The sequence below is a fragment of the Schistocerca piceifrons genome, chromosome X (assembly GCF_021461385.2).
Source record: "Schistocerca piceifrons isolate TAMUIC-IGC-003096 chromosome X, iqSchPice1.1, whole genome shotgun sequence".
NCBI classification, from domain to species: Eukaryota; Metazoa; Arthropoda; class Insecta; order Orthoptera; family Acrididae; genus Schistocerca; species Schistocerca piceifrons.
In genome coordinates this window covers 71,528,437-71,541,491 of record NC_060149.1, presented here as the reverse complement: position 1 = coordinate 71,541,491, position 13,055 = coordinate 71,528,437, and the positions used below count along the sequence as shown (strand labels likewise).

Sequence of the window (13,055 nt, the reverse complement as noted above, 5' to 3'; positions counted from 1 at the left end):
TTTCTCCTTTTTATTGTATTGTATTGTATTATATTTATTGGTCCAGCAAATCTTACATGTACAGTACAGCACATCAGATATTTAAAGAAAGAGAAACTTATAGTAATGAGTATTTAATTAGAATAAAGAGGTTCATGTATTTTGCTGAGTGGGAAAATGAATTTGAATAAATATTTAGGAATAACATTTTACATTTTAGTTTTACAGATGGAAAGAATGCTTGATACTAAGTGAGCATGTAATTAATCTTGGTGAGGCTGAAAACAAAATTATTAAAGTATGTTGGATCTCATACCAATAGGGAACTGGTTTCTTCTTTGGGAATATAAGAGCAGAAAAAACTGAAGGTGGCCAGGTGGACGAGACTGTTGGAAGGCAGTTCACATTATTTTAGAGTGACAGTGACTTAACAAAACACAAGGAAATTGAAACAGGGAACTGTGCTGCAAAAAGTGTAATTAATAAAATCATAGCCTAGCTAACAACTACTAGCTGGCTGCAGAAAATACATTGCAAAAAATCCAGATGAGAATGGAAAGCCAGAGAAGAAACTCAAACAGTAATAACTTGGAATCTTCCTTGCAATTTTTCTTCGCATTCAGATAGTTATTTTTAAGCTAAATGTTCAGTCAAATTCAGATGAAATACAAAAGATTGTAAAAAGATAGTAAATAAATAAATATGGTACTTATAAGAAAGATGAGTTCAAGTGATGGGGGAAGAAGTAAATAAAAACAGTGTATGAAACTGAACATAGCTATGGGTAATAATAGTTAGTGAGTCAGGAAATAAACAAAATGGGCAAAGAAGATAAGCAAAGGAACAAGAGGCAATGTAAAGTGCATGTGGAGGTAACTGGATACAAATATGTTATGGGTATGAGGTAGAAGTAGTAATGGGAGATATAATGAAGAAGAAAATACAGAAACATCCAAAGGTTAAGTTCAAGTTAACGGGAGGGTGAGAGCAGTTTAGTGGGAAAGGAGACTGAGAAGAAATTTGTGTAGCTTGGCTTGCGCTGAATTGCAAAAGGAAAGTTTGAGTTGAGAGTTAAGTTCCTATATCCTAATTTATATCTGTTTATCCCAGTTGTTAGTTAGTTGTTTATTCATCCATAGACCATTTACAAAATACCAGGCACATCATATTAATTGAAACAGGAAACAATTTTTTTTTTTTTAAATCATCTTGTTTCTGCATACAGTAGTATTCTCTTTTATAGGTATTGTATTGTATTTGTATTTTTTGGACCAGTAAATCTTACATATACAGTACAGCATATCAGATATTGGACAGATCAATGCAAATATATCTTCATATATTTAAAAACAGAGATGATGTGACTTACCATACGAAAGCGCTGGCAGGTCAATAGAAACACAAACAGACACATACATACACACAAAAAATTCAAGCTTTCGCAACAAACTGTTGCCTCATCAGGAAAGAGGGAAGGAGAGGGAAAGACGAAAGGAAGTGGGTTTTAAGGGAGAGGGTAAGGAGTCATTCCAATCCCGGGAGCGGAAAGACTTACCTTAGGGGGAAAAAAGGACGGATATACACTCGCACACATACACACATATCCATCCACACATATACAGACACAAGCTTGTGTCTGTATATGTGTGGATGGATATGTGTGTGTGTGTGCCAGTGTGCCCTGACTTTTAATTAAACCATTTTCACTAAAAAAATACAACTGAAAACACGAATAAAAAATATTAGTGATTACAGTCTTCCCATGCCACAAGTAGATAGTCATACTTACACAATATTTTTGTAAGCAGTAAAAAATGACGTTTATATACTTTAACTTTCTTAGACTGTCATAGATTTTGGAGGAACTCTGACAGATGATAGAAGAGAAGCAATGTATTCATTGATATTCTTTTAATACTGCTTTAAATTTATTATATCATTTATTACATTAATTTCTTTTGGCAACTTGTTGTAAATAATTTTACTGTGGTGGAACATTCGTTTTCGGCACGAACTGGTTTTTATTTGGAGCATGTAAAAGTCAGTTTTCTGTCTTGTGCTATGAGGATGAAGATTTTCATTTTTGAGGAGGACACTAGGATTTGTTATTGCATATTTCTTGATAAACATTGCACTTTCAAAGAGGTAAATACATGGAAGAGAAAGAGTCCCCATACTTTTAAATAATGGTCTGCAGAGTGTTCCTTTTCATTCCAGACATGATTATCACTATTCTTTCTTGCAAACTGAAGAAATGTAGGCAGGATGATGAATTACTACAGAATTGCTTAGTACATGATTATAAAACCAGAAACAATTACAATTGGCATCTTGACAAAAAAATTGAAGTTAAAACTTGGCAGAGTTTATTGTACATGCCATCATATTATATGATAAGTTACCACAGCATATAAAAGACATAGATACTATCTACTCTTCCCAAACAAAACTGAAAGATTATTTACAAAATAGAAGTCTTTTCACGGTAATGGAGTACCGAAATTAAAACAGGTTAACTATTATAAGAAGTACAGTTTATAATGCATATATAGAAATAATGCTTATCTAAGACTATATAAAAACCAAATGTAATTAGATTTTAAAAATTCACTGCCAATTACTGTGTAAGAAATTAATTTGAAGACATAAAAATTTCAATGGTTTACATGACAAAATCCATACAATGTAAATTGTTTCACGGATTAATAAAGCAATCAATCAATCAATTAATTAGTGCATGGTACTTATGTCTTTTAAATATGCTGTAAGTGTAGTGTGAGTATACCATCTAAGGTTACCTTGGAGCAAGATCCCCAGAAATTTGTATTAGCTTGATTTGCAATATCTGTGTCTGATATCTGAATTTTTATGTCCTCTTCACTGTTTCTCTTGACATTATGAAAATTTAATGCTACTGTTTTACTTTTATTTATTGTTAGTTTGTTTTGGCCAAATCAGTTTCCAACACTAGTTAACATCTCAGATGGTGCTGTCTGTAAAATTTCTGCTGTCTTTCAGCTGACTAAAATGCTTGTGTCATGTGTCAGTACTGAGTCCCATCCTATTTTTGATATATATTTCTTTTTAATCAGAATAGTGTCTAGTTGATTTATTATCCTCTTGACATTGTATTCCTGCTACTTGCCTGTGGCCAGTAGGATATGATCTGAGCCAGTTGTTAGGTATACCTCCGATACCAATACTGTCAAGTTTCTGCAGCAATATAATGTTAAAGGCCTTAGACAGATCAAGGCATATGCCTTACTTTTTCTCCACTATCAAGTTTTTTGAGCACTTCATTCAGAAATTCAAATATTGCTGTACCTGATGATTGGCCTTTCTGGAAACCATATTGGGCTATTGATAATATTCTGTTGAAAAAAAAAAAAAAAAAAAAAAACACAACACCAAAAAGTAATTAATGTAGAGTAATGAAATTCCGGGAATTCATTTGTCTATTTAAGTGATTAACATTGCAAGACCACAGGTTAATGTAAGCATGAGATATGCCATTGCAAATGTGAACTGCTGGTACATTAATAATAGGTGTAACTGCCATAATGTAGGGTGAAAACAGGCAAACGTGCATGAATTGTGTTGTACAGATGACGGATGTCAGTTTGTGGGATGGAGTTCCATGCCTGTTGCACTTGGTCGGTAAATACAGGGACAGTAAATGCAGTTTGTGGATGACACTGCACTTGTCTTCCATTGGTGTCCTGTACGTGCTCAATTGGAGATAGAGCCGGTGATCGAGCAGGCCAAGGCAACATGTCAACACTCTGTAGAGCAGGTTGGGTTACAGCAATGGTATGTGTGTGAGTGTTATCCTGTTGGGAAACATAACCTGGAATGCTGTTCATGAATGGCAACACAGCAGGTTGAATCACCAGATTGGTGTACAAATTTTCAGTCAGAGTGCATGGGATAATTGCTCCCACTGTCATACAAAACTACATGGCAGACAGTAACTCCAGGTGTAGGTCCAATTTGTTTAGGCCATTGATAGGTTGATTGCAGGCACTCACCTGGGCTCCTTCTAACCAACGTACAACCATCACTGGCAGTGAGGCAGAACTGGCTTTCATTAGAAAACACAACAGACCTCCACCCTGCCCTCCAGTGAGCTCTAGCCATTGAAGTCGCAAATGCCAGTGGTTTGAGGTCAGTGGAGCACACACTAGAGGGCATCTGAAATGGGACTGTCCTTTAAGTAAATGTTTTTTGTAACAGTTCGTTGTGTCATTGCAGTGTCAACTGCTGCTCAAATTGCTGCTGCAGATGCAGTATGATACGCCAGAGCCATACACTGAACATGATGGTCTTCCCTCTCAATCATTCCATGTGGCCATCCAGAGCCCGGTCTTCTTGCCACCATACGTTTTTGTGACCACCTTTGTCAGCAAACATGAACAGGGGCTACATTCCTGCCATACTTCTGCAGTACTGTGGAAGGAACATACAGCTTCTTGTGGCCCTATTACATGACCTTGTTCAAATCCAGTAAGGTGTTGATAATGTGGTCTTTGTCACTTTAAAGGCATTCTTCACTAACATCAACTCACCATGCCCAATCTCACAGGTAACTAATGCTCACAATTGTTACAGCATGTATTTAAAGCAGACCTGATTTGCATCCTCATAGTGGTCTGCTGACACCACTCTTATGCTACCAGTGTGAAATTTGAGTAGACATCATCTTTCTGATGTAGGAACATATCTACTAACTTTTGGTTATGTCGCACTACTCCTTCTTGATGTCGCAATTTTTTTTCCCCATCGGTGTATATCTTTATAGGGAGCTCATTTACTATTTTAGTTATTGTTCTAATGAGCATTTTTTGTAGTTTAAAGACTGTGTGTCCATGTTTTGTGTGTGGGAACCACAAAAATTAATTCCATGTCTGAAGAGAGAGTAGATATAGGAACAGTATGTAACTATAGTGCCTTATCTGTTATACACTGATGACAATACTAAGGGCATAGCATGGTGATGACATTTTGTTTGCTAGTGTACTTGTGTGTTCATTCCATTGCAGGTGACAGACAATATTAATTCATTTGGTTCCAATACAATATATTAAATTTTCATGCACACTTAATTTGCAGTTGGTTAATCAGAACTTTGTTATTCCATTTAGTCTCCAGTAAACTACTTGTGTTTGTTCACTCTACCATTCACCTTAAAAGTTACTTAGTTGCTCCAAAAAATGCTTTTCTGAAACTTTGTGTTGGCTTCTTGTCAGATCATGGACAACTCTCTGAATCCCATATGCCTGTCCAGATCATCTTCATTCAGGCCTTGACATAAAGTAGACCTATATGGCCTCGATTGCAGCTTTTTCTGAATCCTTTGTAGGCTTGCTCTTGTTATTCCATACTCCTTGGATGCTTTTCTGGTGAGATTTAGTCAGGGATTGTACAGAATATTGTGTGACAGCATTAAGATTCTCTCCTTTAGTAACAGGCTTTGGCATACTTAAATGAGGAAGCTCCACAACTGCCCATTTTCTTCAAATGTTAAGTTTAATTTGTGGTTACTGTATTTAAAATGCTGTTGGCTGTTTGGAAAATGTTCCACAAACATCACCGTGATTATGGTCATATTTTCACCATTTTAATAAAACAAGTACCCACTGTTCTTTAGCTAACTTTCTATTCATTGTTTCTCACATTACAACAAACAATAGAACCTCAAACAACACACTAGTCAAGTTCATGACTGACTAGTCAAGTTCATGACTGTCTTCCCCCATTCTAAGCAAACCAAAGTCTAAGGACTGCGACTGAAAACTGACTTTTGGCCCACCCTGAATATTTCAAGTCAGCATGTCTGTACACACATCCAGCTTTATTATCTGGCATTCTAACCACAGCACTTACTACAGGAAACAGATATATTCTCTTTCTTGGTTCGGTATCTGATTTAAATGTGCTGTTAGAAGAAAATTTCTCGATGCCCAGAGGTGATTAAGTGAAATTGCACTTAATTGAGAGGTCAAATATCCAGTTTTCTAATATACACTGCAGGAAAATAGCTACTACATCCATCCATCCAGGGGTTTCCAATTCATTCAAGATTTATTGTTGCAAGGGTACATATGGAATGCATGAAATGATTACATTTACAGATCAATAACACAAGCAGTGTGGTTCATGGTGTGGGTTCCTGTAGTCATGTCCTATTTCATGAACCACGGGCAACATATGAGTGGCCAAGTAAGTGGTCCCGACAGTCGGGATACCAGTTACTTTGGAATAAGGCTGGGCATCTCGGACATATTCTTAGTCGTGGTCACCTTTGTGCTCATACGGCAAAGACTACCAAATCCACTGGTTAGTCCCTCAGCCATTAGGGGTAAAACCCAATGGGACTCGGGGCAAGTAAGGCTAGCGACCTGCTTCCCTGGTACTTTAAATATGATGCTGGCAATAATCAGAGCAAAATGCCTCAGACCTTTGGAGGTGATGGGGTCCCACCTCTAACTGACAAACCAGGGACTCCAAAGATACGACTTAGCACACAAATGGTAATGAGATGGGGAGCTATTAATATCAATGGGGGCTACTCTGGGAAGAAGGATGAGCTGGCAGAGGCTGCAAGTAAGATGGGGCTGGACGTTTTAGCTGTTAGTGACATTCGGGTAAGGGGTGAGAAAGAAGAGGAAGTGGGAGAATACAATGTCTACCTGTCAGGAGTCAAAGCAGGAATAGCACAATGGGGTGTAGGGCTTTACATCAGGAAAGAAATGGAACCCAGCGTAGTTGCAATGAGGTATGTAAATGAACGACTGATGTGGATAGATTTGACAGTGTCTAGCAAGAAAATTAGGATTGTGTCAGTATATTCGCATTGTGAAGGGACAGATCAAGATAAGATGGATAGTTTTTATGAGGCACTCAGTGATGTAGTTGTTAGAGTAAAGGACAAGGACAGTGTTCTGCTCATGGGGGATTTTAACGCCAGGATTGGAAATCGAACAGAAGGGTATGAAAAGGTTATGGGTAAATTTGGAGAGGATATGGAGGCCAACAGGAACGGGAAACAACTCTTGGATTTCTGTGCCAGTGTGGGCTTAGTAATCACAAACTCCTTTTTTAAACATAAGAACATTCACCGTTGGGAAGGAAGGGGAACCAGATCTGTCATTGACTATATAATAACAGATCAGGAATTCAGGAAGGCTGTGAGGGACACACGTGTATTCAGGGGATTCTTTGATGACACTGATCATTATTTAATCTGCAGTGAAATTGGGATTGTGAGGCCGAAAGTGCAGGAGGTCAGGTCCATATGTAGGAGGATAAGAGTGGAGAAACTTCCGGATAAGGAAATCAGGCACAAGTACATAACAGCGATCTCAGAAAGGTACCAGTTAGTTGAACGTAGTCAATTACAGTCATTGGAAAAGGAATGGACAAGGTACAGGGACACAGTACTAGAAGTGGCTAAAGAATGTCTTGGAACAGTATTGTGTAAAAGTAGGATAAAGCAAACAGCCTGGTGGAATGACACAGTCAAGGCAGCCTGTAAAAGGAAAAAGAAGGCATATCAAAAATGGCTACATACTAGAACTCAGGTAGACAGAGAAAGTTATGTTGAAGAAAGAAACAAAGCCAAACAGATAATTGCAGCATCCAAGAAGAAATCTTGGGAAGACTTTGGAAACAGGTTGGAGACTATGGGTCAAGCTGCTGGAAAACCATTCTGGAGTGTAATTAGCAGTCTCCGAAAGGGAGGTAAGAAGGAAATGACATGTATTTTGGACAGGTCAGGAAAACTGCTGGTGAATCGTGTGGATGCCTTGGGCAGATGGAGCGAATATTTTGAAGAGTTGCTCAATGTAGGTGAAAATGCGATCAGTAATGTTTCAGATTTCGAGGTAGAATGGGATAGGAATGATGATGGAAATAGTATCACATTTGAGGAAGTGGAGAAAATGGTCAATAGATTGCAGTGCAATAAAGCAGCCGGGGTGGATGAAATTAAGTCGGAACTCATCAAATACAGTGGAATGTCAGGTCTTAAATGGCTACATAGGATAATTGAAATGGCCTGGGAGTCAGGACAGGTTCCATCAGACTGGACAAAAGCAGTAATCACACCAATCTTTAAACATGGAAACAGAAAAGATAGTAACAACTACAGAGGTATCTCTTTAATCAGAGTTGTGGGTAAAATCTTCTCAGGTATTGTTGAAAGGAAAGTGTAAGTATTAGTTGAGGACCAATTGGATGAAAATCAGTGTGGATTTAGGCCTCTTAGAGGTTGTCAGGACCAGATCATTAGCTTACGGCAAATAATGGAAAAGTGTTATGAGTGGAACAGGGAATTGTATCTATGCTTTATAGATCTAGAAAAGGCATATGACTGGGTTCCTAGGAGGAAGTTATTGTCTGTTCTACGAGATTATGGAATAGGAGGCAAACTTTTGCAAGCAATTAAAGGTCTTTACATGGATAGTCAGGCAGCAGTTAGAGTTGACGGTAAATTGAGTTCATGGTTCAGAGTAGTTTCAGGGGTAAGACAAGGCTGCAACCTGTCTGCACTGTTGTTCATATTATGTATGGATCATATGTTGAAAACAATAGACTGGCTGGGTGAGATTAAGATATGTGAACACAAAATAAGCAGTCTTGCATATGCGGATGACTTAGTTGTGAAGGCAGATTCGATTGAAAGTTTGCAAAGTAATATTTCAGAGCTAGATCAGAAATGTAAGGACTATGGTATGAAGATTAGCATCTCCAAAACGAAAGTAATGTCAGTGGGAAAGAAATATAAACGGATTGAGTGCCAAATAGGAGGAACGAAGTTAGAACAGGTGGACGGTTTCAAGTACTTAGGATGCATATTCTCACAGGATGGCAACATAGTGAAAGAACTGAAAGCGAGGTGTAGCAAAGCTAATGCAGTGAGCGTTCAGCTACGATCTACTCTCTTCTGCAAGAGGGAAGTCAGTACCAAGACTAAGTTATCTGTGCACCGTTCAATCTTTCGACCAACTTTGTTGTATGGGAGCGAAAGCTGGGTGGATTCAGGTTACCTTATCAACAAGGTTGAGGTTATGAATATGAAAGTAGCTAGGATGATTGCAGGTACTAGTAGATGGGAACAATGGCAGGAGGGTGTCCACAATGAGGAAATCAAAGAAAAACTGGGAATGAACTCTATAGATGTAGCAGTCAGGGCGAACAGGCTTAGATGGTGGGGTCATGTTACACGCATGGGAGGAGCAAGGTTACCCAAGAGACTCATGGGTTCAGCAGTAGAGAGTAGGAGGAGTCGGGGCAGATCAAGGAGAAGGTACCTGGATTTGGTTAAGAATGATTTTGAAGTAATGGGTTTAACATCAGGAGAGGCACCAATGTTAGCACTGAATAGGGGATCATGGAGGAATTTTATAAGGGGGGCTATGCTCCAGACTGAACGCTGAAAGGCATAATCAGTCTTAAATGATGATGATGATGATGATAACACAAGCAGTTCTGAGCTATAAGGTACTGAGCCATGCTGAAACATCCATATTAGTATGTGGTGTAGCCTCTCAGGCATCAATGAAGACACTGACTCTAGCATCCAGTCGATCATACAGATGGTGAATGCTGTCCTGGTATACATTATACCATACCTGCTCGACCTGTTCATGTAGTTCTGTGAGAGTTGTTGGTTGACGAGTCACACGTGTCACTGCTACTACCATCATATCCCGTACATGCTTGCTCAGAGACAAGTATGGAGATTTTGGTGGCCAGGAAAGTTGCTGCATGTCTTGCAGAGCACGTTGAGTTTCACAGGCAATGTGTGGGTGAACTTTATTCTGTTGGAACAACACATCAGCTTCCTGTTGGAAGAAAAGCAAAAGAACGGGTCTAACAACATTCTGCACATACCGAGCAATCATTAGCATCCCCCCCCCCCAGATACACCAAAGGTGAATGAGAGTTGTAGCGTATCACACTACAGACCATAAGGCCTGGGGTGATGCCAGTGTGTGATGGATGAATGAACTATTTGAGACAGCAGACACCTGGTCTACATTGTATATGCATACGTCCACCACTTCCATACAGGAAGAATCTGCTTTCATCACTGAAGACCACAGCTTGCTATTTCATCTTCCAAGTGATCCTCTGATGACACCAATCAAGCCATGTACATTGATGCTGTGGCATGAATGGTAAACGGGTTAGAGGTGTGCATGTCCATAGTCCCATTGCTAATAGCAACAGTTTATGTTTACATGTCTTGGCTCACAAACCCTTGTATCTGTGCTGTGGTAGCTGTAAAGTCTGCCACTGATGCCCTTACAACATGATATCCTGATGCACAGCTGTGCTGTGTGGACATCCAGAACCTCATGTGAGAATGTTCACTTGACCACTGATACCAGCATTGTTGCACAACTGATGCTGCACATCCAACTTGTGTGGCAATAGTCTGAAAGGACCATCCCACCACTCAGAAGGCCACAATTTCACCCTTTTTAAACTCACTCAGTTGGCTGCAGGAAGCAGGAGTGTGTCTCTGTGGCACGGTTGCCTGCTTGCTTCGCATGTCTGAAGCACAGTGATCCTTCTGGCTGTGAGCATTCCATATTAAAGGATAGACAAAGATGGCACTCCGGTAGCTATGCCACTATATTTCTTTTGGTGGATGATGGTGAAACCATTGTTAGTACATCCACTATCCACCAGGGTGCATATGCCATCATCAGATCAAAATCGATGAAGTCTTTCTTTCTTTCTTTTTTTTTTTAAAAAACCCTGGCAGTGTATATAGTATAATGACAAAAATACATCAACCAATTACTGTTTCTCCACTATAATACTTCCTTTTGCCATGGACAGTTTCAGGACTAAACCCATCTCCAGATAACAGTTCACCTCTCCAGTTACATTATTTTAAATATCACACATAGAGTGGGTATCCTTTCTGTAAATTCATTTGCATTGCAGTCTGATGCTCATTTTAATGCTTATAAAGAAAACTGTTATCATATTTCAAACGATAATCCATGTTATTTCTCATGTCAATATGTCTGCATGTGAACAATGTTGAAGTTTCTATTAACATAATCCGACGATACATATATGTGTGGCCAATGAGTTATGCAAGCAGCAGGAGTAAATAGTTTTAATGTCTTTCTCATTAACCTACCTGATTCATTTTTAAAAAGAATTTTTCCAGCGAGCAGTGTCTCTTGTTGCCAATTCCCCCTTTCCTACACTTCTGTGTATCTTTTTGATGTAAGGAGGAACATTATTTATTGTCAAAATGTCTATGTTTTTGTGTTTCCTTGTAGGCACCAGAAATGTTTGAGCCGAAACATGCTTGGATAGCATTGAAGAAGGTAGAAGAACTGCTTCTGGGCCCACTTGGGATGAAAACTCTTGATCCAGCTGACTGGAACTATTGTGGAGATTATGATAATGCTAATGATTCTGCTGATCCTAAAGTGGCTCATGGATTCAATTACCACCAGGGACCAGTAAGTGGTGGAATAAATACAGTTACTGTGAATACAAGTTATACTCCCACTGTATAATTATTGTGTATCACACAGCATAACTTGTGAAATATAATCTTGGTTATATATTCCATGCAGAAAAAAATTATTCAGTTTGCTTATTGACTTTGCTTTGTATCACTAAATTCTACATTTTAAGATTTTTGACTCTCCCTTGTTCCTTCGTGTCCACCATTCAATCTCCCTCTTTCTTCTTCCACCTGTATCCCCTCTTTCAGTTCCCAAACATTAACTTTTTTCCGTCTTCACGTTCTCATATTTTCTGCAAACATATCATGTGGATTACCTATTTGAGGATGGTGAAAATGTAATTTCATTCTCATTTTCAGGAATGGGTGTGGCCAGTTGGATACTTCCTTCGAGCGTGCTTACACTTTGCTCGAGAAGTTGGTGGAATTGCTGAGTTGGAGCGTACTGCTGCACGTGTTCGATCTATCTTGGCCAAACATTTCACAGTTTTACAAACATCGCCGTGGAGAGGCCTGCCTGAACTTACGAATAAAGATGGGGCTTACTGTAATCACAGTTGTCAAACACAGGCATGGAGCATGGCATCCATTATAGAGGTGAATATGAATATATCATTAGCAAATGATTTATCATAAATGAAAAGACATTTGTATTAAAATTTACTAATTGAATTTGATTATCAAAAGCAGCTTTATCATATAAGTACAAAGTTGATAAAAAGTAGTGCTTCTAGAGCCAAAAATTCCTCAGAATATAGGAAAATGCCATTGTCATTTTTTAGAGGTCAAATATATCAACGTACAGAAAGCACAGATATGCTGTACATATTGAAAATAACTCATTATCTGCAAGAATACTGAGTGCATAAAATTTTGTGTTTCAGTATTATGATGAAACTAGATACCTAAAGTTAATAATAGTTCATAATGTTTATCTGTCTTTTTGCAGGTGCTACATGATCTGAATCAACTTCAGGAAAGCCACCCTATCATTCTCGACTCTTCTAGTAACTGACTGCACCTTGCGTGTGTAAATCCATCTAAACACCAGAGGGGGCCCATGACTTCACACGCATTACATGATGTCCCACTAACTTCTGGCCCCCCTATTGCCCGTGCTGTTACAGCAAGTAATGTTGTTTATAGTGATAGGTTCTTCAGATTCAGGCAGCCACTAACCAGTATTGTATTACAAATCCATTGGGTGGGCTATAATGCACTTTCTCTTCAGTTGTGTGAGATACCGTTAAAAGAGTACATGCCTTTTATAGCAAAATGTGTTTGTGTCAGCTGCTTAAATTTTCTAATTAAAAATACATTTACAGCAGAATCAGAAAATGGACAGCAGTCTACTAATTTTAGGGAGTTACCAATGATAAACTATGTTCTGCTGGATCATTTAACGGTTATTCAGTCTTCCCTTGACAGCCGGAGTAATAATCTCCATGTTGCCAATGATGAAGCAGTGACAACTGTAGTACACAGAGATACACGAAACGTTTTAGCTCGGGCTTCAGTATTAGAAGGGAATCCTTCAGAGATTTTCAGCAAATCCAATAGATCAGGTAACCAGGTC

The 13,055-nt window shown here is 38.7% G+C and overlaps 1 protein-coding gene across 3 annotated transcripts in view; it reads left to right on the top strand.

The window, feature by feature from the left end:
* Positions 1–12,638, top strand: part of LOC124723211 (glycogen debranching enzyme) — a 211,486-nt gene extending 198,848 nt beyond the window's left edge. For all 3 annotated transcript variants that reach the window (XM_047248399.1, XM_047248398.1, XM_047248400.1), the window contains exons 25-27: positions 11,286–11,471; positions 11,840–12,076; positions 12,429–12,638. In XM_047248399.1, the coding sequence (XP_047104355.1) occupies positions 11,286–11,471; positions 11,840–12,076; positions 12,429–12,494 (489 nt within the window). In that variant the 3' untranslated portion in view covers positions 12,495–12,638. The remainder of the gene's footprint in view (positions 1–11,285; positions 11,472–11,839; positions 12,077–12,428) is intronic.
* The last annotated feature ends 417 nt before the right edge of the window (positions 12,639–13,055 follow it).